The sequence below is a fragment of the Solenopsis invicta genome, chromosome 3 (genome assembly GCF_016802725.1).
Source record: "Solenopsis invicta isolate M01_SB chromosome 3, UNIL_Sinv_3.0, whole genome shotgun sequence".
Classification (NCBI taxonomy): Eukaryota; Metazoa; Arthropoda; class Insecta; order Hymenoptera; family Formicidae; genus Solenopsis; species Solenopsis invicta.
Window position 1 is genome coordinate 3548323 of NC_052666.1, and position 26281 is coordinate 3574603.

Consider the following 26281-nt stretch of genomic DNA (forward strand, 5'->3'; position numbering starts at 1 on the left):
TAAATATCGTTTTTCGTATTAATTGCTGCCAAGAGATCGACATCAAAATTTCCAAACCTCTCTTCGATCACCTCAAATGCCTGATTTGATAGCGTCCACTCCGTGTTCACATCTTGAACTCTGGATTCACTATCCGCGATGACATTGTCAGTAGAGGCAATGTAAGAAGCGTGGAGATAGATATCTCTCTCCTCACACCACTTTTAGATTTCTCTGGCTATTTGTGATAGTAGGGGTGTACCGAACTGATCCGAATCTATTCACGTGTGAGAGAGCCGTTGTGTTGTCAATGCGAAGCAAAATGCTACAACTATGTAGATCCGTTGCAAAGCATTTTAGTGCGTTAAAAGCTGCTTTTAATTCTAAAATATTAATATGGAAAGACTTATCATCAGACGACCACCATCCGTGTGTACGTTGATCATTGCAAGAGGCTCCCCAGCCTGTTAATGATGCGTTCGAAAAAATTTTGCGTGTAAATCGATTTGAATGGACAATATTGAATTGCTTGGTATTTGAAAATATTTTGGTCTACTACTCAAAATCTTCTTCTAAATATCGGGGAATATACATTTGTTTAGAATAATTTCCAGAACAAGTTTCTAGAGCCAAGTATTTTTCTTGTTCAAAATTTTTTATATATAAAGGCCCGTATTTAACGGCTGGACACTGCTACTAAAGATCCGATGAAGCTCGTAAATTCCCTAATAGTGCGACTTGCTCGATATGCGTCGTACTAGCGATAAAAGTTTTTGTCTCCTGTCAGGTGGTATGGCTATTGATTGTTGAGTAGAGTCAAACATGAAACCGAGGTATTTACATCGCGATGACGGATTTAGCTGAGACTTAGAATAATTTATAAAGAAACTTATAGATGTAAATAACCGCAGTGATGCATCGACATTACTCGCACAATCTTTGATCGACGTTCCTAAAAGCAGTAAATCGTCGAAGTAGATTACTGACTGAAAACCTTTTTTTCTTAGGTTTGTAACAATTGAGCGTACAATCTTAATAAAGATAAATGGTGCTGTTGCCAGATCAAATAGCATTGACGTGAACTCATAGCATCTACCCCTCCACTGGAAACGAAGAAACTTCCTGTGAGTAGAATGCACTGGTACTAGTAAATATGCATCTTCAAGATCTAATGATGCCATTTTTATGTTTAGAATCATAAGCCCTATTACCGTGCGCCAGTCTTCCATTTTAAAATGTGGAGGGGAGATGTATGAGTTCAGGTCTCGGAGATTTAAAATAAAGCGTTTCCCTCCGGAGGCCTTGTCGACTAGAAAAAACGAAGATAAAATTGATCTTCTGATTGCTCGACTCATAGTATCGCACTCTTTTGCTGCAACTGTCTGATCTTGTTGCAATCCTCGGCCTCTGATGTGAAGAAAGAAGGCTCCCTCAGAAAAGGTCGGGGTATTGGCGGTGTGATGAACGGAATCTTATAACCTTGTACTGCTTCCAGAACTTTCGAGTTCGTGGTTATTTGTCTCCATCTATCCGCGAACAAGGCTAACCGGCCTGCCAACCTTACCGAGTTTAACGGCGTGTCCGTGATCTGGGATCTGGCTCACCTGCTGCGACTCTGGTGTTGAGAGCTGCCCCTCCTCGATTAATGAGTCGACGGAATTCTGCGAGGAAGGCCTATCGGGTTTTTTGATTTTTGCTATATATTCTGCTGGCGTTGAGCTGACTGTGTCGGTGGTTGTGATTTTCTGGCCATTTTGCAAGCGACCTTTTCGACCGTCTGAGCGGTGCTAATTTGCTCAGCAAAGTTGGCCCCAAAAAGGCAGTCGTCCACCACCGCTGCGTCTGATACTGTTTTTGCCAAAAATTTGAGTGACGGGACAATAAATGCTTGTCTTGCTTGCGATAAACGGTAATAATGACTTGCTAAGAGACGAATGACCTCTGCAATTTTTGTGGCTGCGTTTCTCGCTTCTTCCGAAGCCTGAAGGATTTCAAGATTTGCCAAATCCGTAAAACCTGAGCCGATGGCGTTTAGCGATGCTCCTACTTAAGCCTGAGCCTGCAGTTGATGCTTGTTTCAAACCCTAGCAGTACTGTCTAGGTTAGGAAGAATTTCCCCATTTAATTTGGGCGGGCTGAGAAAATCCAAATCCTCTTTCGGTTCGTATTTAACGAGGACTACGTCTCTCAATTCGTTTTTAAGCCCTGTCGGTTTTTGCAGTGCTAAGAATACCTGGTAGCCACGACGCGGTCGGAGGCCGATGAGTTTGCTCGCCGAACAGTTCCAAGACGAAGGAATCTGGGTCCGTCGTTTCTCCGATAGCGTTCGCTTTGCTAGTAGCCACTATTACGGCATCGCTAAATACGACGTTGTTAGTTCTCGTTGGACTAAGAACGTCAGCACTCTCAGAAAAGGGAAAGGTGGTCTTGCAGAATGGAACAGTCGGTTGTGCTTCCTCTTTGCCGTAACATGCGTACGGGTCGACAAGAAATCCCACCTGGTTCGCTGCCCCTACCGTTACTGGACGTCTGTTCGTCTGCGAGCCTTTCGGGAGTATGGGACACATTGCCTGAATCTGTCGAGATTCCCGCCAAAGAAGCGGATTCGCCGATCTGTCGTGTTTCTGTGGAAAGGGTGTCCCCGCCGGAAGCCCTCGATTTTTCATGAAAGCGAGAAACTCGTTAAAAGTTTCTAACAGCCTTACATGTTGCTGCGGCGAGATATCTTACATGCCGGGCGCGTGGCCAAAGAGGTTAGCTTCTGTTTTAGTGCTTACTTCAAAAGAAAAAAAGAAAATAGAGAAAGAAGATAAAGAAAAATGTATATATAAAAAAATCCAGGAAAGATATTAATGAAAAAGAAGACTTATGTGTAGTATGCAACGGAAAATATTCCGAAAGTAATGAAAATTGGATTAAATGTTTGCAGTGTGCAAATTGGATACATGAGACATGTGCAGATTTACGATGCATTTGTTACACTTGCGCTTAATATTTTTATTATTTGTATTAATTACTTACTGCCTATCTATTTTTTTATTTAATTTTCTCTATTCACATTTTGCCAAAGATAGTTGTTCCATTAGGGAATTTTTGTTTTTATTTTGTCTTTCATACAATCAATTATTTTATATGTAATTTTGAAAAATCTACTTAATTCTATGATTCTATATTGTGCTTATAAATATTTTTTAATATGACATTTTAATTTTTTTGATAACGACAGTTATGTTATGCACAAACGATTCAGCGATAAAATAAGTTAAAATTAGACATTTATTTGTTTATTAATGATATGTGTTGTGCAATAATATGTGATAAAATAAGTCATGTAATGTGCGAGATCGCATCCAATTGTATCCGACGGCCGAATTGCTCGTTCTCGCGCCGCGACCAAGCCAACAGCGACGTTACAACGCGTGAACGGCAGCGGGAGAGAGCGTGATCTCCGGTGTTTGCGCGAGCTTCTAGAAGAATTCGGGATCGCCGTTGCTGCCTAAGCATAAGCAAAGGAAGTCGAATAACAGCCTTGACGACCGACGGATTCCTCTAGAAGCATTCCTCGCGCACATTATAAATAGGTGGCTCAGTGTCATTAAAGGCACTTGCTTCGAAACTGTACTCGCGTTCGGTGCGTCGCCAACGTTTGTGAAATAATAAATTCAAGTTAAGCATTACTCAATTCGTTTCAATCAGTACTCCGCGTGCCACTTGCTGTGCCGTAATATTCGGCACATTTTCTGGTCCTTCGAGCCGGATCGTGCGTCGCGGCCGGTGCATATCTGACTACATTTTCCTCTCGCGGAGTAAACGTGCCAGTTCTGTAGTGTGAGTGGTGGAACCCGACCTCCAAATTATCCGAATGGAGGCGTTATTGGAGCAGCAATCTGAGCTCCGCGGACGCATCTCTCGCGTCGTCGCGAACCTCAAGAAGACCGGTGTCGCGAACCTGACCGTCGATCACGTCCAAGCGGCCTTGGCCATTTTGGAAAAGCGATGGGCCAAGTTCGAGGAGAACCACGATAAGCTCGGGCTTGCTCACGGGAAGGAGTTAAGGAAAACCGAGTACTATACGAACGACCATGCCGAGGAGATGGAGATGCTCTACACCAGCCAACGAGCTGCACTAATGGACCTGGGGCGGTCGTTGAAGGCAAAGACCGAAGCAAATGTTTCGACGACGGTCAGGGCCAAAAGCACACAGCGAGCCCCGCTTCCTCGGCTCGAGCTCCCAACGTTCTCCGGCAGGTTCGAGGACTGGCCGGTATTCCGTATCTATTCGACTCCATCGTCGGTCAGGATCCGCATCTGTCCGACGTCCAAAGGCTCCACTATCTAAAGACGAGGGTCAAGGGAGAAGCGGAACAGCTTCTGAGGGGCTTGCCCTCGACGGACGCGAATTATGAACGCGCGTGGTCAACCTTGAAAGGTCACTATGAGAAAAAAAGGTTGTTAGTCAAGGCTTATTTGTCCGCGATTACATCGTTGCCCAAAATGAAAGCGGATTGCGTAGCCGACCTGCGACGGATCTACCATGGCATGGTAGCATCCACCCAAGCTTTGGAAGGTATCGGTAAGCCCGTTTCCAATACCACTCACTTACTCGTGCATCTCATGGTGGAGTTGCTCGACGCGGGTACAAGACGTGAGTGGGAAAATTCCATCGCGAAAAAAAGCGACCCGCCGTCGTTTGACGAGTTCAAGGACTTCCTCGAGGAACAGCTTGTGACGCACGAGTCGCTGCGGTCTGTCAAGGGGGAGTCCTCCTCAGGAAAATCCGCTCATCACACCGGGAGGCAGAGCGGAGGCTCCGAGCGCAGCTGCGTGGTGTGCAAGCAGAATCACTTTATTATGAACTGCGAGAAGTTTCGTCGGAAACCTACAAAGGAGCGGTTGGAGGTAGTGACCGCCAATCGACTGTGCATCAACTGCATGGGACGACATCAGGTGAGCGCGTGCTCTTCGCCGAAGGCGTGTGCTAGGTGCGCCGCGCGCCACAACACACTCCTACATGACGCGTACGAGGCGGCTCCGGGAGCCGTTGTTGCACTTTCGCCGTCGGTGCATGCCGCGCGGCACCCTCACTTCGAGCCGCCGCAGACGCTTCTCGCCACCGCGCGCGTTCTGGTGACGGATCGATTCGGAACTTTACACGCGGTTCGAGCCCTCATGGATCCGGGATCAGAGACTTCGTTGATCACAGAAGCGCTGGCCCAACGCCTGCGACTGCCGCGGACAACGGCGTCCGTGGCAATTTACGGAGTGGGCGGGTTGAGGTCGGGGGTGTCGCGGGGACGAATCGCGATCAATCTGACCTCGCGCGTTGGAGACGCGGTGTTTGCCATCTCCGCCTTGGTGATGCCAAGACTCTCGATCTACGGTGGTTCCGTGTAAGCTAACTCCAGCGGATGGTCGCACATCCGCGGCCTTGATCTCGCTGATCCTGACTTCAGTTCTACGGACCCAGTCGAGCTGCTGCTCGGTGTCGACGTCTATGCCAAGGTGGCACGACCAGGCATGCGGCTGGGAGGTGATGAGGAACCAATCGCGCAGCAGACCGCTCTAGGATGGATCATCATGGGTCCGGTAAGCTCTTGTCAGGTGACCACAGCCTTGACATCGTTGCAGTGCTCCGCTGTTAACGATCTGAACGCATTAGTGCGTCGATTTTGGGAACTGGAGGAACCACCGCGAGCGACACTCCCCCTGTCTCCGGACGACGCGGCTTGCGAGGAGCATTACTTGCGGTCGCATTCACGGGACGCCTCGGGACGTTACGTCGTCCGATTCGCGACTCGTTCGACTCTGCCGGACTTACGTGACACGCGATTCACCGCGCTGCGAGTGTTGCAGGCGAACGAGCACCGCTTCCGGAGGGAAGTCGCTCTTCGTGACGCGTACTCACAGTTCCTGGCTGAGTATCTTGAGCTTGGCCACATGACGCCGGCGCCTCCCTTACCGGCAGATTGTTCACGCGCCTGTTTCCTGCCCCATCACGGAGTATGGAAGGGCGACGGCGAGAAGGCTAGGATCCGCGTCGTGTTCAACGGCTCTTCACGGACATCCTCTGGTACCTCCTTAAATGGCGAACTTCTTGCAGGACCGAATTTGTTGCCGACGCTCTGCGACGTGATAACGCGCTGGCGTAAACACCAGTTTGTTCTCGCTGCGGACATCGAAAAGATATACCGGCAGATTTGGGTGCATCTAGAGGACCGTGACCTTCAACGGATTTACTGGAAGATAGGCAGCCGAGTCCAGGAGTTCCACCTTAACACGGTTACTTACGGGCTGGCCAGTGCACCCTACTTGGCTGTTCGAACGTTGCGTCAGCTTGCCAAGAACGAGGGTGCGCGCTTTCCTCGGGCAGCTGAGGCCCTGCGGCGGGACACCTATGTGGACGATGTACTGTCTGGGGCCTCCTCTCAGTTCGAGACCTGCGAGCTGCGCGAGCAGCTGACTCAGTTGTGTTTGGCGGGCGGCTTCCGCTTACGCAAATGGGTCGCCAACAAGGAAGACCTGCTGCGCGACATCCCCGCTGAGCACCGGTCGTCGCTGCCGTCGACGGTCGCGTTGACGTCGGAGGAGCACGACGTCCTGGGGATACGTTGGCTTCCCGCTGAGGACAGCTTTGCTCCAACTGTCAAGAGCATGACAGAGGAGCTGGTCACCAAGCGCACGGTGTTGAGGCAAACCGCGCATCTCTTCGATCCGCTGGGCTGGCTCACCCGGTCGTAATAAATGCTAAACTTCTCATTCAGGCGGCCTGGCTACGGCGGTTTGACTGGGATGCTCCCCTTGCTGCAGACGACGCGGAGTGCTGGCGACGGTTGCGGACGGAGCTGCCCGTCCTGGAGGAAATCCGCATCCCGCGCTGGTCACGTGCGGATTCTCCGGGCGCGCTTATTGAGATGCACGGTTTCGCCGATGCGTCGGAACGCGCCTACGGAGCGATCTTATACCTCCGCACAATCGCGGACGGCAGGGTGTGGCTGACGCTGCTGATCGCCAAGACGCGAGTCGCACCGCTCAGACAGGTCTCCCTTCCGCGACTGGAGCTTTGCGCGGCGGCTCTGTTGGCTCGGATCGCGGCTCACACCGCTTCCGTCCTGGCCCTGGATGGAGCGGCGATTCACCTTTGGACGGACTCCACAGTCGTTCTGGGATGGCTTCAGGGACATCCCACGCGATGGACAACCTTCGTGGCAAACAGGGTCGCCGAGGTTCAGGGAGCACTGCCGGACGCGCACTGGCATCATGTGCCGGGCGGATCAATCCGGCCGATTGTGCATCGCGGGGAATGTCACCCCTGGAGCTGCGAGTGCATGAGCTCTGGTGGCGAGGACCTCAGTACCTGTTGGCGAACTCTGCGGCTTGGCCGAGACAGCAGTGGCCTTGAGTCGTGAGCTGCCTGAGCAGCGAGCTGCTCGGGTCCACATCGCTTGCGAAAAGCAAGAACCGGAGGAGCTGACTCGCTTCTCCTCGTTGCGCCGTTTGCTTCGGGTAACCGCCTGGATGCGCCGCTGGGTGACGTTGGCAACTTCGCGTGCCGACTTGACGCGGGGGGCGGTGCTCTCGGCTACTGAGCTGGCAGACGCTCGGGCCATGTGGATCCGATGCGCGCAGAGGATTGCCTTCCGGGACGATATTAAGGCTCTGTCGAGAGGGCGTATCGAGCACTCTCAGGGTCCACTCCGGTTGCTGAGTCCGTTTCTCGACGACAAGGGACTGCTGCGCGTGGGTGGCCGACTGAAGCACGCGCTGTTGAATGCTGACCAGCGTTATCCCATAATACTTCCGCGGGGCTCGCATCTCACCTATCTGGTGGTCGCGGACGAGCATGGCCGTGTGCTTCATGGCGGCACCCAATTAACTCTCGCATCGCTGCGTCGGAGGTACTGGGTACTACGAGGTCGGCAATTGATGAAGCACTTCATTCATCGTTGTCTTCCATGCTTGCGATGGCGGGCCGCGAATCCCCAACCACGGATGGGCAGTCTCCCACGAGCCAGAGTCGTTCCGAGTCGACCGTTCACTCATACGGGCTTGGACTATGCTGGACCGATCCTCCTGCGTACCACGAAAGGTCGAGGTCACAGGGCCTACAAGGCCTTTGTGGCAGTCTTTGTTTGTTTCAGTTCGCGAGCCGTCCACCTCGAGGTCGTTAGCGACTACACAGCTGATGCCTTTCTTGCAGCGTTCCGGCGCTTCGTGTCCCGCAGAGGATTGTGCTTGCACCTGTACAGTGATTGCGGAACTAACTTCGTGGGCGCGGATCGACAGCTGCGCGGTTTTTTGGGAATGGCGAGCGAGAGTAGCCGGAGTATCATAGGAAAGCTAGCGGAGGAGGGTGTGGAGTGGCACTTCAACCCTCCCGCTGCCCCTCACTTTGGGGGCCTCTGGGAAGCTGCGGTCAAGGCCTTCAAACACCATCTGCGCCGAGTCATCGGCGAGTCAACACTGACTTACGAGGAGATGGCTACGTTTTTGGCCGAAGTAGAGGCGTGTCTCAACTCTCGACCATTGCAGGCGCTTTCGGACGACGCCGACGAATTGGATGTGTTGACGCCGGGCCATTTTCTCGTTGGCGCTCCGTTGAAGGCTATCCCCGAACCGGCACTGACGGGGATTCCCCCCAGTAAGCTGACACGCTGGAAGCTACTCCAGCAAATGAGGGATCATCTTTGGCAGCGGTGGTCGCAGGAATACCTCCAGGCGCTGACCCCTCGACCAAGGTGGTGGCGTGCGGAAGGTGGCCTGAAGGAGGGTCAACTTTGCCTGCTGAAGCAGGAAACAACGCCACCGACGCGGTGGCCCTTGGTGCGTGTCACGCGTCTCCACCCGGGTGATGATGGCGAGGTGCGGGTCGTGACCGTTCGGGGAGCTACAGGGGAGCTTCGGCGGCCAGTCATCAAGCTCGTCCCTCTTCCGACGGACGAGGAGAGTACGCAGCGCCATGCCTAGCTGAGCTCACTCAGGGGTCGCATTCGGAGGAGGCTCGCTGTATTATGCGCTCCTGTTTAAGGTCTCTCCTCTGTTCGCACCGGGCCAGTTGAGCGGGTTGTGCGGCCCGTTGAATAATAATAGTACATAATCTTACAGTAGCATTAGTTATAATAAGTTGTGTTCTTAGGTTGTAAGGAACTAGCCGGCGTTGTTGCGCTCTTTCGGGCGGAGTAAAATCGCCGAATTTTATCGGCGAGGCGGGCGGGATGTGCGAGATCGCATCCAATTGTATCCGACGGCCGAATTGCTCGTTCTCGCGCCGCGACCAAGCCAGCAGCGGCGTGACAACGCGTGAACGGCAGCGGGAGAGAGCGTGATCTCCGGTGTTTGCGCGAGCTTCTAGAGGAATTCGGGATCGCCGTTGCTGACTAAGCATAAGCAAAGGAAGTCGAATAACAGCCTTGACGACCGACGGATTCCTCTAGAAGCATTCCTCGCGCACATTATAAATAGGTGGCTCAGTGTCATTAAAGGCACTTGCTTCGAAACTGTACTCGCGTTCGGTGCGTCGCCAACGTTTGTGAAATAATAAATTCAAGTTAAGCATTACTCAATTCGTTTCAATCAGTACTCCGCGTGCCACTTGCTGTGCCGAAATATTCGGCACATGTAATAAAACATGTATGTAATAAAATTTATTATAATATAAAAAAATAGTTTTGTAAAACAATCATTAATTTTGAATAAAAATGTTTTAATACAAACTTTTAATATAAACTCTGCAATATCATATTAAAAATTACAACTTAACTCTGACAAAATCCTTTAAGCCCGGTCTACATAGGCCGCAGTTCGCAAAACGGAAGACACACGCACAGTCTACATGTCAATCTAACCTCTTTATGTATAGAAGTTAGATTGATATATAGACTGTGCGTGTGTCTTGCGTTTTGCGAACTGCGACCTATGTAGACCGGGCTTTATATTTAATATTTTTATATTAAAGAAAGCTATATCTGAAATAGTTTACAATTGTTTTTCTACAACAGCATTTTGCTCGATCATTACAAAACAACTTTAAAACATATAATCTTTATTAAGAACATATCTGCTATCTGTTTTTTATTTTCTATTACGTTTTCATTAATTTAACATGGACTTTAGTCCTATAACCTTACCTATAGCCAACTTACACCATGATATATGTCAATTTGCCCCACTATCGGGGCAAGCTGGCTACAATGCAGCATGTTTGTATTTCACTTATTACAAAGAAACTATACAGTATACAGGATCGTTTCGGGCATAAAATATAGAGAAAGTTTCTCTCTATCATATTAGTACTGTATAATCATGATAGTTAGTTGTTTAAAAACTCAATTGCCAAAATTATGAAAACGGTGCCAACGAACCACGGTCCTCCCTAATAAAGGTTCTACTTAAGTGTGCGCATGGGCGCATTTATATTTTACCATTACAGTGGAAAATTCATATTCTGTATGGATAGATGTAATTGCAGTCCGTTTGTACAATAACTGAGTAACAAATAATTGGAAATATTAATGTATTATAATTTTCAAAGACTTTTATACCTTTATACAGCTGACATTGATGACAGAAAACAATCTTACTTAAAATTCTTTGAATATAATCAACTTAAATATTATTTCTGAGATACTCTTTTTAAATTTAAAGTACTTCAGAAATAATATTTAAATTTATTATATTCAATTTATTTCTATAATCAGTTTAAATTTATTATGTTTTTTAAATTGTAAAAGTACTACAGAAATAATATTTAACTTTTTGTATTCAGAGGATTACAATCAGCAATACTTGAGAAAGATTTTAGATTTTTTTAGCAATATTTCTGCGAAGTTTTAAATGCAAGAATCGCGGACGTTTTGTTATTCCAGCAACATCTTTGAAACGTTGCAAACATATTTCGAAACTTTTCTGAAATATTTTATTTTTTTGAGACATCTCTAAAAAATTGTAGTACTGTTTGAATATATATAAACTTGTTAGTACAAAATTCCAAGATAAAATGATAATACAATAATTTATTTATCACGCGAAATTTGAGGGAGCAAAACCCATGTGTTATCTTTACCTTACGATAAGTACGAGAAAGAGGTTATAATTTCTATAGCGTTGACGATGGCTACTATGTTGCCACCGTCAACGCGGAGTTTGCAGATGAGGAGTCAGGAGCCTTAATTATACATCTCTTCAATAATACATATTAACTTAATCTATGAGTTTGAAACAACCGATATTTTGTTAAGGTGCGCGGGTTTAGCGGCTTGGTTTAACGCAATAGGTTTGTGGCGAGAAAAAGAAAATAAATCGGTTTTCGACAGTATATGAGTTTGAGTCTATTACTAAATAGTACGTTTGATACAGCTATTTCTCACGATAATATAAATCAAGAACGAACAGAATGCGGTACAAGAAGACTGTGTTGTGATACAGGTAATTTAATCAAGAAATGAGAAGCGCGCAGAAAAGAATACGGTGTCCTGATACAGGTATATTTCGCGGCAGTACAATAGAAGAACGCGGTAAAAGAAGACAAAGGTTTCGGACAGTAGGCTATTTACGAGATATTTACAGACGGCCTTGACCGCGAAGCCGACCGGGAATCTCGCGATTCTCGGAAAAGAAACCGGCGTTCCTAAGTATTTTGGCTGGCCGAGTTTCCGGGCGCGGTTGCGCTGGTATTCGGCGGGGTGCGGCGTACGGCGCGAAAGCGCGAACTAGCCCGATGCGCTTGAATGTCTTAGAGACCGTGCTCATCTGGCGCGTCTGGCTGTCGGTGCGGCGATTCTGGCGTGCGAGCTTTCGGTCTGGATCGCCCGGAGCCACCAAGTACTTTGGTAGCGGCAAAGAACCTTTATCGCCTTTGGTCTCCGGAGTGGTTGTGCGAAAGGAAGCTGCGCTCTCTCGAACGCCGGCTCAGTCGAGTATCTCGACAGTGGCAAAGTACCTTTACCGCTTGTTCTTGCCGGAGGAGTTTCGGATCGGGATCAGGATCGCGGAATTGATCCTGAGCGTGCGAGCGGAGGTCTTTTATACCCCCTGGGTCGCGCGCTCAGGTGTTTCCGTGCGTTTTCGTTATCCCTCGAGATTTCATCTCGGGATTCCCGTTTCTTCACGGCCGCTGGTACAGGCGTGCTTTCGCTGATGATTGCTTCTCGCTGGTCGGTGATGCGCGTGCGTGTGGTCTTCTATCGCGCACGGAATTGCCTCGTGCTAACGGCCGCCTTCGGCCGTTAGCGGCGTTGTCCTTATGGCAGCGTGTAGGTAGGCGCAAGCGCGTTTTCTATTGTTTGAAACCGAACAGCTGCCTCCGGCTGGTGTTCGCCGGAAATGCAACGTGCATGCGTTGTTACAAGTTAGAGTAACATAAACGTATTAGAGTATAAAGTGTTCACACATCATTACAAGGGATCCAGTTTACAGCAGTCGTAGATGTCAAGCATCGTCCTGCATTTGTGTGGTCCTTATTACGAGCTAGCGAATTAAATCGTTTTTGCTCGGGATCGGATCAAGTGGAATCTTGTTCGAGCGAAGGATCGGAAATGGTTTGATTAAATTAAAATTAGCATGGGTTAGATAAAAATCATAAATTTATTTTAACATTGAAAACTGAATGATTATAAAGATATCAAAATTATCATAAAGATTGATTATACAATTATCGATTATAAATTTATGTATTTTAAATTTACAATTGTGATTATTTCAAAGAGTATTGTGTGCAGGTGTGTGTGTGTGTGTGTGTGTGTGTGTGTTCTTATATGAAAGTATATAATGTCTGTGTCGATTGAGAGGTAGCATTGGCGCAGATTATTTCCTCGGTTCGAGCATTAACACGTCACTTTTTCGCATAATAAAGTTTCCAATGGAATACTGCATAAACGATTATATGGAAACAGAAAATCCAAGAGCCAAGTATTATCAAAATGACGTAAAACGGCATTGTTGGAAGGTCCATTGTTGAGAGAATCTTATTTGTTGAACGGAAGTAACAATAATCTTCAGAGCACGATAGATTAGGTCGATCAAGGTAGATCGCCTGCAATAATCCTTCAAATATATATCTGCAATAAATTTTAATGTTTACTGAAAAAACATGCTAAATTGAAACTACAATAGAGTACGTCTTTGCACGTAAACAACAATTTTAGTTTAATAAGTTTGTACCTGTAGTAACTTAGAAAAGTTAACGGTTGTATATACACCGACAATTCTGCTATTTTCACGAAAAATCCAGCAAGCATCAATAATGGTACATTAATTCCCGGTATCAAAAATACACCTAACTAAAAGAAATTATTTTCGATTAACTATAATATTATCCTTTATACTAAATAAGAATCGAAATAAAATTTAAATGAAAACCTAATCAATGAACTGGTATGTTTGATATATACAGGGTGTACTAGTAGAATCCGGAAAAATCCATTGTAAGTTTCAGAATCATTTATTTTAATAAAAAATAACAATCGTAAGGAAAAATACATTTATGTTTGATATATATGTTTGGGTTAGGGCATTCCTAAAAAACAATTTTATTCTATATAGCCCCCTTCTACTTAGATGACCGCTTTAATTTTGGACAGGAAGTGCGTGCACGCCTTTGTCAAAAATTCCTTCATCATACACGCGAACGATGCATCAATAGCGGCTTTCAGTGATGCAACGTTAGGATGTCGAGTCTTGGAATGTCCCTCAAACACGTAGCATACAAAATAATCCAGCGAATAAAGTTTAGGCTGTTAGCCGGCCAAAATGTCTTACTCCGAAACATTTTCATATTTTTGAAGAGCCGATTCTGCACTAAGTAGCCATCTAAGAACCTTCTTTGGACGCTTTGGAAGCCGTGTAGCGATGAATAATGACGTGAACTGTCGATTTCCGGTAATCGGAAAACGTTATTATTTTGGACACGGTACGTCCCGCGCGAAGATTTTCAACAAGCACGGCTCTCCGGTTACATTCTGTACACTGATTAACCAGTTTGACCATGACAAAGTTATGTTTTTGTTCCCGATGAATTTGGCTTACTTGAATGCTATCTAGTTGCAGGCTTACAAGTTATTATATGGCAAAAATTTTAATTTGAAAGTTGTCCGGATTCTACTGGTACACCCTGTGTGTGTGTGTGTGTGTGTGTGCGCGCGCGCGCGCGCGTGCGTGTGTGTGTGTGCGCGTGTGAGTGTGTGTGTGTATATATATATAACAAACATATCAGTTCATTGGTTAGGTTTTCATTTAAATTTTATTTTGATTTTTATTTAATGTAAGAGATAATTTTAGAAACAAGACAATATAATACCTTAATTTAATATTAGAAATATGTCAATACAACCTTCATTTTAAAGGAGAAGAGGATAATATGGCACCCATTTTCATTTTATTAAATAATTTTGTTTATAATTAATATTTTCTAATAAAACATGAACGATTACATTTGTCAAAGTGTCGTTTGACAGATTCTAGGCTGAAAGTAATGAGATATTTATTATTTAGAACGTGATTTATAAAAATCTAATACCCTGCATAATCGGTGGCAGACAAAAAGTGATTGTAATATGGCTATCTATAAAATAATTTACAAAAATTAGTTTAATTTAAAAGAAACACAGTATCTTGTTACAAAATTATGTATTTTTAATTTTTCATTGTTTAGAATTTTCTTGATTTAAATTTTTCCTGCGTTCAGAAACTTTAGAAATACCATTAGAAATTTAGTTAAAAATATCATTTTATCTGTGTTTAACATGAAACAACAAGCATAAAATGACGTCTTTAATGTTTCTAGATATTCATTAATGTTTCTAGATATTCTCCGCTCTCTAAAATGACGATCGATTTATTGAAGAAATATTTCGATATAAAAGTTTTACTTAAAAAGCCATATTAATGAAATTCTATATTATTGTTTTAACTTTGTATAACTCAAAATGTGTATAGTTGATTAAGAATGTAAATAACAAAAAAACACTCAAGTGTATGTACATGCATTTTTTTGATAATACACTCAAGTTTAAGAATAATGAGGAAGTATGAGTGATTAAAGGATAAAGGTGTATGTTGAAAAAATTTAGAAGTGCTCAAAAGTAAAAATGCCTTCTAATAATTGTCACTTATTATGTATTGTCACATTAGCATCGCTAAAAAACGGCGGGCTACTAAATGAATAACTCCATAAGCAATTGTTAGAATACGTCACTTAATAACGGAGGTAATAGGGGTAATCATATTGTCGACAGTAACCATAATACTCCTCTTCTCCTCTATATGTGTACGTAAATAAATCACCTGTTGATTTATTAACGTATTAATATTATAACAATTTTATTCAATCTTTTCATAATATTGTAATATATAATGTTGAATTTTTAAAACTTTTTAATATGAACCGTGAATATTACTGTGAATATTACTGTGAATATTAATTAAAATAATAATGAAAAATGCGATGTTTAAATACCTTAGTGCCAAAAGCTGTGCCTATAAATATCCCGAACGTTTGTCCAAGAATCACAGTTAACAGACAAATGCTCCACACCTGTATAATTCTATTAAATACCATTGGCTGTCCTGTCATGTAATATGATATTAACAAGAAAGATGTTGTGCAAAGTATCTAAAAGTCAAACAAACTTTTACCTAATTTGTAAAAACAATGACATTTTTGAACTGACACTATAATGGGTTCACTCTTTTCAGCTGAATTTTTTGTGTCATGTTTTCTTTCTAACAAGAAAAAGAAGAAACATAAAATTCAGCTGGAAAGTACTTTATATTTAGACTAAACTTTATGTTTAAACAAAATAATTAGCGACAAAATTGTAATGCTGTGCATTACAATTTGAAACATACTTGCACCGGAATATCCGTTAACACTTTTACGCTGTAGTAGGCTTTAAAAGAGTACCAATTATTTAAATGTTCCTGTAGAAATACATTCGCTTCCGTGGGAACTACAATGAGATATATTTAAAATGTTACAATTATAATTTATGAACTTCAAAACTTATTTCTTCTTATTTTAAATAAGATAAATTGAAAATATTGCTATTGAGACTGTATTTTTATCGGTTTTATTTTAAATTACCAGACTGTAGTAATGTTTAATGTAATTATTAACAAACATAAAGTACAACTGTTTATATATTACGTTTATATACAATATAAAAAGATACATATATGTATACATACATATAGTCATGTATGTGCATATTCAAGTATATATGTATATAATATGAAATATAAAGTATATTAAAAGAATCTGTGTCACTTACTCATCAGCACCGTCTGTAGGGCATTTAATAGAAATAAATACATTTGAATGACAAATAAGCAAGATATATTGCTTTGTACTTTTACGGCGTCGTCACCAAAATTATAGTATATTAATCCGAACAAAAGTCCAGCTGTGATGTGCGTTGCAATTCTTAGTTTTGTAAAGGTCTAAAAGATCGATCAAAATAACATTCTGATTTACCTAACAAATCATTTAAATATTACTTTAAACATTTGTACTTACATTATCTCGCATGATACAGATTAGAGCTCGTGAACATAAAACCTTTTGCTGGTGCCATGTCGATTTTTCGTGTCTTCTGATTTTTGTGGATGTGACTGTATTATCAGTTTCGAAATTTTGTTCGAAATCTATCGATGAATTCTGTTCTGTAAAATATTTATTAATTACGAGATGAAATCATAAAGTAAAATGAACTTATTTACTTTTCAAGCATAATGTTAACAAAATATATACAACATTGTTTTTCAATAGCAGTCCAAAGGACCACGCACTATTTTTATGAAAAAAACTCGTTTGGTCGATTTGTTTGAATTTTTTATATGGTGTAGTACTTGCATTCCGAATAAAAAAACCTCAATTTTTAGAATAGGGGTGCCCAACCTTTCTGTAAGCTACTATTTTTAGAAGAGCAACTTCGTGATCTATCTATGTATGTATAAGGTGTAAGAGAAAAAGTACAAAATGAGAGAAAATATGACTTAACCTTTTATTAAACGTATTAATAGGGATAGGTGTTTTAACTAGGAAGAAATTAATAAGAAAATGATTAATATAAAAATTATAAATTTTCTAATAGAATTCAAATAAAATACACATAAAAACGTATAATAAAATTTAAAAAATAATATAAATAATATAAATATTTGACATTGCAAAGATTTAGCAATTTTTTAAGAATTAGTATTATAAGAGGACAAAGATAATCTTAAATATTGATCATGATGTTCATTAATTAAAGAAAATCTGTCTCTTTTTCAATTAAAACAAGTTTTAACTTTCTTCACAGTATTATAATTCTATTCTATTCTAATAGTTTTCGCAATGCTATAATTTTTTAAAATTTATTTGACTATGATCAACTAAAATAATAATTTTTAAAGTTTTTTTATTAGGAATGCACTACAACATATAAAAAATTCAAGCAAATCAACTGAGCACGTTTTTTCATATAAACTGTGCGTGGTTCTTTGCAAAAAATTTCCTCAAAGTTACGTGCCCCGTATTTCATTTTATTTTTTTAGATGGCATTAGAAGACTTGTAAATCCTTACACAAATTTTTTTGTAATGTCTTGGACGATTATTGAATAATGTATAGATTTTGCTAACATGTATTGTTTATTAAAGAATAAATAAATTTACTTCTTTTCATATTGAGATTATTAGTATAACTATTGAATATTTTCTTTTTATATAAATTATAATTATAAAATTATTTTATATAAATTATAATTATAAAATAATCATTATGAATAAAATGTTTAAATATTCAATTATATATAATATACATAGTGTGTCTGGTAAGTATCGAGACTGAATTTTTCCTGTCAATAAGAAAAGGTGTAGGATTGATGGGGGCAGGGGATGTCACGCGAGCTAGGAAACTCGGTCGAATTGCCTTTGAGACTTTGAAATGAGTAGATGGCGCCTGAAGTGAAGGTGTGTTTATGGGATAAAGACAAAGGTAGAGGAGAAGAGGGTAATATGGCACCCCCATTTACATTTTATTGAATAATTATGTTCATAATTAATATTTTCTATTAAAACTTGAACAATTACATTCGTCAGAGTGTTGTTCGACAGACTCTAGACTCAAAGTAATGAAATATTTATTATTTAAGACGTGATTTATAAAAATCTCATGCACTGCATAATTGATAAAAGAAAAAAGTGGTTGTAGGCTACCTATAAAAGGTTGTGGCTATCTATAAAATTAATTTTAAAAAATCAGTTTAGTTTAAAAGAAACACAGCACCTTGTTACAAAATTATATATTTTTAATTTTCCATTGTTTAGAAATTTCTTGATTTAGAATTTTCCTGCGTTCATCATTTTGATGTCATTTTGATTTATCGTTTTGCTTAGGCCAACGTGCTCGATGGTTCGCTGCATTTTAAATCTCTACGCTAGCGTTAAACACATCTTCATTTCAGATTTCAAGCGCCATCTAAACATTCCAAAGACTTGGAGGCAATTCAGCCGGATTTCCTAGCTCATGTAACATCCCCCACCAATCCTGCCCATAGACTACCCTCCACTTCTTCCTATTGACAGGAAAAAGTCGGTCCCGATACTTACCGGACACACCATGTACACATCATACTTACTACTTTTGTATGTACTGCGCGATTTTTCATATTCATCACGACAGATCTTATGTAAATTTTCTAACTCTTCATCTTTCTGTTCAGTTATCACCTCGAGAACTGCAATCAAAAAAATACAATTAATACCGCAATTGTTCTTTGTGGTTAATAAAGAGTAATAATTTTATATTTTTTAAAATTAATGACAAAATCTACCTTTTAATAACTTTAAAAAATTTGCAGTGCAAAAATTAATAAAAAAAATTAATTTTAAAATTATAAAGAGATGTGTGAGTGAAATGTATATAGATTTCTAAAATACTTTATATCAATTCACTAATTTTAATTTTAGTTTTCTTATAATTTATTTATCAAAGAGTGGTACAATCAACATTACCAAATTCGGCTATGTTGTAAAAGCTAGGACGCGTGAATCCGGCAATGTTGTACGTGCTCAAGATCTCGCTTTTTGGTCCGCAATACATACATTTTCCTCGATTAAGTACCATGATGTCATCGAAAAGCGAAATCATACGACCACTAGGTTGATGTATTGCACAAACTACAGCGCAATTTGCTTTCGTCATATTGTGCAACATGCCAATTAACTATTTAACAGAAATTATATATTTCCATACAGTATATTAAAAACAATATTATAGGTAGAAGAAAATCATAACGTACAGCTTTTACAGATCAAAATTGCGTTTGGGCATGATGCAATTGATCAATCGATAAATTAAAAAACTTGCTTTATATTGTAACGTTACTGCCGTATAATTAGAATATTCTGCACTTGTATAACAGTGCTATCTAAAAGTTTTAAATTTGAATTTTGTATCGATTACTTAATGCTATCTTTTAGAATGCAGTAGAAATAAAAATCTTTGACATGTGTATGTGTCAATGTGTATTAATGTGATTTCAATACTGATTAAGGCCAGACTTTTCGAAGTTTATTGGTTATCCCTTGTCGCAACCATGAGATATAGATGTGCACCAGAAAATGTGTTTGAACGACTTAAGGAGATATCTCCGTAAGCCTTTTGAAACAATTTGACAGTTTTCGAAATTGACAAGAAAGTTTTGCAAGAAAATTATATTGCCACACGTTGGTCTTCACATTCATCTCTCACAGCGTACCGAGGAATATTTCTATTACGTATAAGTTTTATTGCATACCAGCATTAATTACGCAGTTACACAAAAAGTGTCATGTCCTTGAGATTAGACCCATGTTTTACTTTAGATTTTAGATACGTGGATGACATTGTATTCTCAGAGCCGTAGCCACGAGAGCGCCAGAGGGTGCGCGGCTCTCTAACATTCTTTTGGCACCCTAAACTAAAGTCCTATATGAAGAGAGAAGCGACATTGATGTCCGAAGCTCTGATTGGTAATCTGATTGATACTTGATTGGCTAAGCGAGCGGCCATATTGTGACCACAGCTGTTTGCAGAATGATACGAATGGTGTTTGATGACGTTAGAGCGGTCCCAAAATGGCGGTAGAGGACTCAATTGGATACTGAAGGTTGTGGTGCGGGTTCGATGTTGCTTCTCTCTTTATATAGGACTCTACTCTAAATAGAACAAATAACGACTAATGTACTTTTACACAATCTATTGCTTTTTTACCGTTAAGAGTGTATTATTTTATTTGTGTATTTAAATACAATGGAGGACGTTTTTTTGTTTATACATAGATATAATACATTATTATTTTTGTAATTTTTATATTAATATATTTTGTTTTTAGTTATCTAAGAAAGCTTTAAATTGATATCTTAAAATATTATTTTGATTAAATTGTAAGCACTCTCTACTTTTTCTCAGGTACTCTCACAAAATTCGTTCTAGATACGATTGTGTGTACTTTCTACTACGTAGGTCAAGGATAAATATAATATTGAATGTTTTGTTTAATGTTTATCATCCAAAACTTAATTTCACGGTTAAGGTGGAAGAGGAAAAAATAAATTTTCTAGATATAACTTTAATTAAGAAACACAATTTTATGATGTACGATTGGTACCAAAAACCGATTTTTTCCTCTCGATATCCCAATTTTTATCGAAGCGTTTATTGTACTTTTAATAATTAATTGTCAATATATATACTAATTACACACAAACATCCAGTGTTGACTCTTACGGCATTAATTTATATTCTGATTTTAGATAGCATTATTAGAAAGAAGTAAATTCAGTCAAACGTTTGAACCGCACTGTGTATAGAATTATTAGCAGCTTATAACAATATCGATCATTTTGATAAAACGATCGTTATTGATTGATAGCAGTATTAATAATTTATATCATACCTGGTAAGACGCCGCACTGTCAAGACCGCTTGTTGGCTCATCTAATAAGAAAACTGATGACTTGCTGATTATTTGCACGCCGATAGACAATCTTCTCCGTTCGCCACCACTTAATTTTATTACTAACGTGTCCAAGCAATTTGACAACCAAAGATTTTCTGCGATATTGTTCACCTGACAGAAATATTTGATGCATTGTACATTTTATATATATATATGTGCGTGCGTGCGTGCGTGTGTGCGTGTGTGTGTGTGTGTGTGTGTGTGTACATATATATACAGGGTAGACAAAAAGTATTGGACCCCCCAATATTTCCGTTCCCTTGCATTTTACAAGAAAATGTTTCAGACAAAAGTTGTAGGGTTTAAAAAGATCTATTTATTGATCTTATCAGTTTGACCTTGGATGGCGTCGCCAAGGTCAGATCGAAATTACATTAACTTTTTTAAATGGAACACCAAACATTTTATTGCATATTCTTGTAGCTTATCTCAAGACCTTTCCAAAACACTACAAGAAAGTTTATTTTCGTTGAGTACTTTCCGAGTTGTGAGGCTTGAAAGCTACAGTGTACTGTAGTGTTGGTCCAGCCAGTTAAGGCAAGAGTGGCGTGTGGGTCCGGCTTGCCTTAACTGGCCGGACCCACACGCCACTCTTGCCTTAACTGGCTGGACCCATACTACATTACACTGTAGCTTTCAAGCCTCACAACTCGGGAAGTACTCAACGAAAATAAACTTTCTTGTAGTGTTTTGGAAAGGTCTCGAGATAAGCTACAAGAATATGCAATAAAAAGTTAGGTGTTCCATTTAAAAAAGTTAATGTAATTTTGATCTGACCTTGGCGACGCCATCCAAGGTCAAACTGATAAGATCAGTAAATAGATCTTTTCAAACCCTACAACTTTTGTCTGAAACATTTTCTTGTAAAATGCAAGGGAACGGAAATATTGGGGGGGTCCGATACTTTTTAACTACCCTGTATATAATAGTTATATATATATATATATGTAATTTGTACAATCGCACTTAAAATTTACATACTTACAATTGAATTAATCTCTTGTTTGTTCTGATTACCGTCGAGTTGTAATCGAGCCGCTATGTAGAGCGTTTCGCTCGTTGTGAGGAACGGCAATAAATCAAAGTGTTGCGGTACGTAACACACATGTTTACGGAACATTGCTCGATTCCACTTAACGTCGTTTATTGTGATAGTACCTTTAACATCTAGGGGTTGTTTTCCCGATATAATTTTCATCAAAGTAGTCTTTCCTGCACCGGAAGGACCAATTATTACTGTAAACTTCCCTGATTCAAAATGCCCCGTGACGTTATGTAAAATTGTTTTCTCAGCTCCTGCAGTAAACATTCATTAATTGATATTAACTATTTCTACGTAACAATGCGTACAACGCAACTTTTCTCTCGCGCGTACGTATCGCATTTACGGCGAGTCTCGATAACGCACATCCCGATAGCACACAAACCACTCACAATGGCAGATGCCTAGAGATTTTCCGTAGGTTGTGTTAGATAAGTCAAGATGATTGGTTGGTAGGCTATCGGGATGTGCGCTATCGGAACCCTCCCTCGTATTTACACATTTTAAGATCTACATATTCTTGTAAAACAATGGCGAAAGCTTTCTTAAATTAGTATGTGTAACACAAACTTGCCTTTGCGGTTGCGAACCGAGTAGGAAAGATCGTTGAATTGGATATACATTTTTGATTTCCACTTCTCGGCTTCCAGCAGTTGTTTTGATTCTTGCAACTCGATCTTGCACTCATTATCCAACATCCTCGCTGCGTTATTTTTAGTATTGCTTTCCGGCATCTTTCTGAGCATTTTGTAAAACAGTTAGTCAATATTTGATTAATTTAAATGTCTGTTTACAATCTCGTCCTACTTATTGTATGTTCAAAGTAAAAATTGTCTTTCATCTTCACAAAACGTGTAAAAGATTAAGTCTATCTGTGAAATGTATCGCATATGGAGCTGTCAGTTGCGACTGTCGAGTTCATACAATGAAAGAAACGATTTCTCTTAGTGTAGAACTCATGTTGCGATTGACTACAATCTTTAATGTATTCAATTCACCTTAATGTATTCATGTAATGTATGATCACAGGAAATTAACAATTATCACCGCGTAGAATTTTTTGCATTGGAATAGTTAATTTGAATATTTTATTTTGAATCAGCTAATATGCAATAGATTGTCATCACACAGATAGAGCGTTTAATGTATGAGGTGTGCTTGCGAAACAAAAAATTCATTCTACTTCGCTCTTAGGCTGTATGTTTACATGTTTTAAATTGCAAAAAGAGACGTTTCAAACAGCATAAACTTTCTCTATCGTTTTTGCATTCGTGAATAAAAAAGAATTATTTTAAAACAGTTCTTCTACTATAACAACTTCAGTATTTAGTTAGGTAAAACATGTATAAAACCTTTTTTATAGACCTTATTACAAACTTCATTTTTTGTTTGACACATATTTTTGTAAAATAAAGATTTTTTGAAATAATTAAGAAAAAATGTTTTTTCTTTCTTTAAGTATATTTCGAAAACTAGACGAGAACACCAATTAGTTTATAAGGAAAAGTTGTGCAGTATCCTTGCCTCTATAACATATGTCAAGGTCAACATGATTGGAGCTGGGTTACTTACAGTGCACAATTACTAAAAAATAGACTTTTAGGCGCGCGCGCACGAAAACAGGCGCCTTTTTTTTACCTCTTTTTGAAAATATAATATACTCTGTTTTATTTTCTGCTTGTTATATCGGTCTTATTTCTTTTTGTTGAACGGTTTTTATATTTAACTAGAACTGTTTAACTATTTGTTAAATAAATCATCACAATATTAGTATACAAAATTACGTTTGTATTTATGATGAAAATATCATACATAAAATCAGTGAGAAAGATAATAATAAATGATAATGAGGACTTCCGGTTGGACGGCGTTGGCGTGCATTCATGTAGACAACGCATGTGAGAATTTGATAGCAGATTGGTGTGATTGCGGAGAGTGGAAAAAGAGAAAATAAGAGGAGAGGGAAGAGGACGAAGGAGAGGTGTCGAGACGTTGGTAGAAACAAGAAATTGAGCAGGAGTGGACCACAAGGAAGGATCCAAAAGCTGACCAAAGAACAGGTTAGGAATCAACCGGAAGGAAAGAGAAGAAAGCGAGGAGAAGGAGCAAGCACGAAGAGACTACAGAGATAGTAAACAGATGGCGCCACCGGGAAGACCGGCAGGATGTAAGGTGAAAGAGGAAAGTAAATGCAATAGCATGGAAAAATACGTGACAGGAGGAGAAGAGATAATAATAAAAGAAATGAAAAAGATAGGAAGAGAGATTGAGGAAAATATAGGCAAGAGGATGGAGAAGATGATAATACAATTTGAACAAATTAGAGAAGAGTGGAAAGAAGAAAAACGGACAAGAGAAGAGGATAGGAAGAAAGACAAAGAAGAATGGAGAAAAGAGAAAAAGAACCTGGAGAAGAGAATAGAAATCCTGGAATGGTAGAGTGAGAAAAAAGATAGAGAGAAACGAAAAAACAACATAGTAATTAGAGGAGCATTCAAATGGGAAGATAATAAAATGGAACAGGAAACAAAGGACTTCATAAGGGATAATCTGAGGATAGAAGCGAATATAAACAAAGCATTTAAGGTACAGAACAGAGGAGGTAAGTGCACAGTAGTAGCAGAAGTAGGAAGCTGGGAGCAAAAGAGAGAGATAATGGTCAAGAAGAAAGAGTTAAGGGCTGGAATTTTTATCGATTACGATCTGACAAGAATGGAAAGGGAAATGCAGTCGCAATTGAGGGTAAAAGCGAAGGAAGAAAGAGAAAAAGGAAAAAAGGTCAAGGTGGGATACGGAAAGATCATGATAGATGACAGATGGTACCGATGGAGCGCAAGAGAGAAGAAATTGACAGAGGAGAAAAGAAGAGGAGAAGAATGAGACGCAGGCGGCGGGGATGGAACAGGGAAGGGAGGGGGGTTAAGAATTGGTTTTTGGAATGTAGCGGGATTAGCAAACAAATGTGAGGAGGCGTGGGAATACCTGGAGAGCTTCGACATATTAGGACTAACAGAAACGTGGGTGGACGAGGAAGGATGGAAGAAGATGGCAGACAAAGTCTCAAAGGAATACATCTGGAAATGCATACCGGCAAGAAGGGAACACAAAAAAGGAAGGGCAAAAGGCGGGATTACTCTTGAAAGCAGTAAGAAAAAGTTTGGAGGAGGTGGAGATTAACGAAATAAACGGAGAGATGGCAGAGACTAAGCTGAAATACAACGGAAACAGATGGAGGATCATTACACTCTACAGCCAAAAAATTGAAGAAACGATGAAAACACTAACGGAATGGATACCAGAAGAAGAGGAAAACTATTTACTGATAGGAGGAGATTTCAACGCGAGAACTGGAAGCGAAGGAGGCCCGATTGAAGAAGAAGAAGCAGAAAAGAGAAGCAAAATCAGACGGTCCATAGACAAAGTGAGTAATAGAGAAGGACGAATATTGCTGAATAGAATAGAAGAAAGAGGTTGGTCAATTTTAAATGGAAGTTTTGACAAAGAAGGAGGATGGACATATATAGGAGGATCGGGGATGTCAGTCATAGATTACATAATAGGAAATGACAAAGCGTTAGGGGAAGTAAAATCGGTGGAAGAAGGAGAAAGAACAGAGTCGGACCACATGCCATTAGAAGCAGAATTAGTAGGAGCACAAACAAAGAAGAAAAACGACAGAAACAAGAAAAGGGAAATAGAGAAAAGCGTTTGGACAGAAGAAGGAATAGAAATGTACATGGAAAACTGCAAAGACTGGGCGAGCACACAGGAGGAAACGGAAGGAATATGGAAGGAGATAAGTGACAAGATAAAGAAATCCATAATAAAACAGATAAAGAAGATAATTCCATGGAAAATAGGAAAAAAACAGTGGTACAACAAAGAGTGGAAAGTAAAGAAAAGAGAATTAAGGAAGACACTGAGAAATATAAAGAAGAAAAGAATTAGCAAAGAAGACTACATTGCAAAGAGAAAAGAATACAAAGAGTGGTGTAAAGAGCAGAAGAAGAAGCATGAACAGGCAGAAGAAGAGGAAATCCGAAGGATAAAGAGCGAGAAAGAGGCGTGGAAGTATATCAATAAATACGGAAAGAAAAGAAAGGAGGGGATATGCGACAACATAAAGATGGAAGAATGGAGAGATTATTTCATAGGACTCGGAAGCATACAGGAAAAAGAAACAGACATAGGCGAACGAGAAAGCGATACAGGCACGAAGATGGAGGAGGAACCAGGAGACATAGAAAAGGAAGAACTAAGAAAAATATTAAGGAAACTAAAAA

The 26281-nt window shown here is 40.5% G+C and overlaps 3 protein-coding genes across 14 annotated transcripts in view; 2 read left to right on the plus strand and 1 right to left on the minus strand.

Moving 5' to 3' along the window:
• Positions 1–3841: 3841 nt before the first annotated feature.
• Positions 3842–6717, plus strand: LOC120357161. The gene is made up of 3 exons (XM_039446983.1): positions 3842–4162; positions 4228–5369; positions 5433–6717. Exons 1-3 carry the CDS (start codon positions 3842–3844, stop codon positions 6715–6717), a joined length of 2748 nt encoding a protein of 915 aa, XP_039302917.1.
• A 777-nt stretch (positions 6718–7494) lies between these two features.
• On the plus strand, positions 7495–8943 carry LOC120357162. Its single transcript, XM_039446984.1, has one exon. The coding sequence runs from the start codon at positions 7495–7497 to the stop codon at positions 8941–8943; it is 1449 nt and encodes a 482-aa protein (XP_039302918.1).
• A 3596-nt stretch (positions 8944–12539) lies between these two features.
• The window catches only part of LOC105203707 (ATP-binding cassette sub-family G member 1), a 69058-nt gene continuing 55316 nt past the window's right edge, over positions 12540–26281 (minus strand). For 9 of the 12 annotated variants that reach the window (XM_039446913.1, XM_039446914.1, XM_039446918.1 and 6 more), the window contains 11 exons: positions 22573–22736; positions 21942–22252; positions 20894–21067; positions 18969–19179; positions 18593–18691; positions 16487–16632; positions 16242–16410; positions 15820–15920; positions 15428–15583; positions 13135–13253; positions 12540–13031 (listed from right to left, as the gene is read on the minus strand). In XM_039446913.1, coding sequence (XP_039302847.1) covers positions 12806–13031; positions 13135–13253; positions 15428–15583; positions 15820–15920; positions 16242–16410; positions 16487–16632; positions 18593–18691; positions 18969–19179; positions 20894–21067; positions 21942–22252; positions 22573–22732 — 1872 coding nt within the window. In that variant the 5' untranslated portion in view covers positions 22733–22736 and the 3' untranslated portion in view covers positions 12540–12805. The remainder of the gene's footprint in view (positions 13032–13134; positions 13254–15427; positions 15584–15819; positions 15921–16241; positions 16411–16486; positions 16633–18592; positions 18692–18968; positions 19180–20893; positions 21068–21941; positions 22253–22572; positions 22737–26281) is intronic. The other 3 variants (XM_039446916.1, XM_039446920.1, XM_039446915.1) reach the window with 1 other exon arrangement.

What these genes read in the sequence shown, in the direction of transcription:
- LOC120357161 (XM_039446983.1), top strand. Translation starts at nt 3,842, where the DNA reads ATGGAGGCGTTATTGGAGCAGCAATCTGAGCTCCGCGGACGCATCTCT. An exon ending in AAGCAAATGTTTCGACGACG is followed by an intron (nt 4,163 to 4,227) that starts GTCAGGGCCAAA and finishes GTTCTCCGGCAG; the next exon opens with GTTCGAGGACTGGCCGGTAT. An exon ending in TCGATCTACGGTGGTTCCGT is followed by an intron (nt 5,370 to 5,432) that starts GTAAGCTAACTC and finishes TCCTGACTTCAG; the next exon opens with TTCTACGGACCCAGTCGAGC.
- LOC120357162 (XM_039446984.1), top strand. Translation starts at nt 7,495, where the DNA reads ATGCGCCGCTGGGTGACGTTGGCAACTTCGCGTGCCGACTTGACGCGG.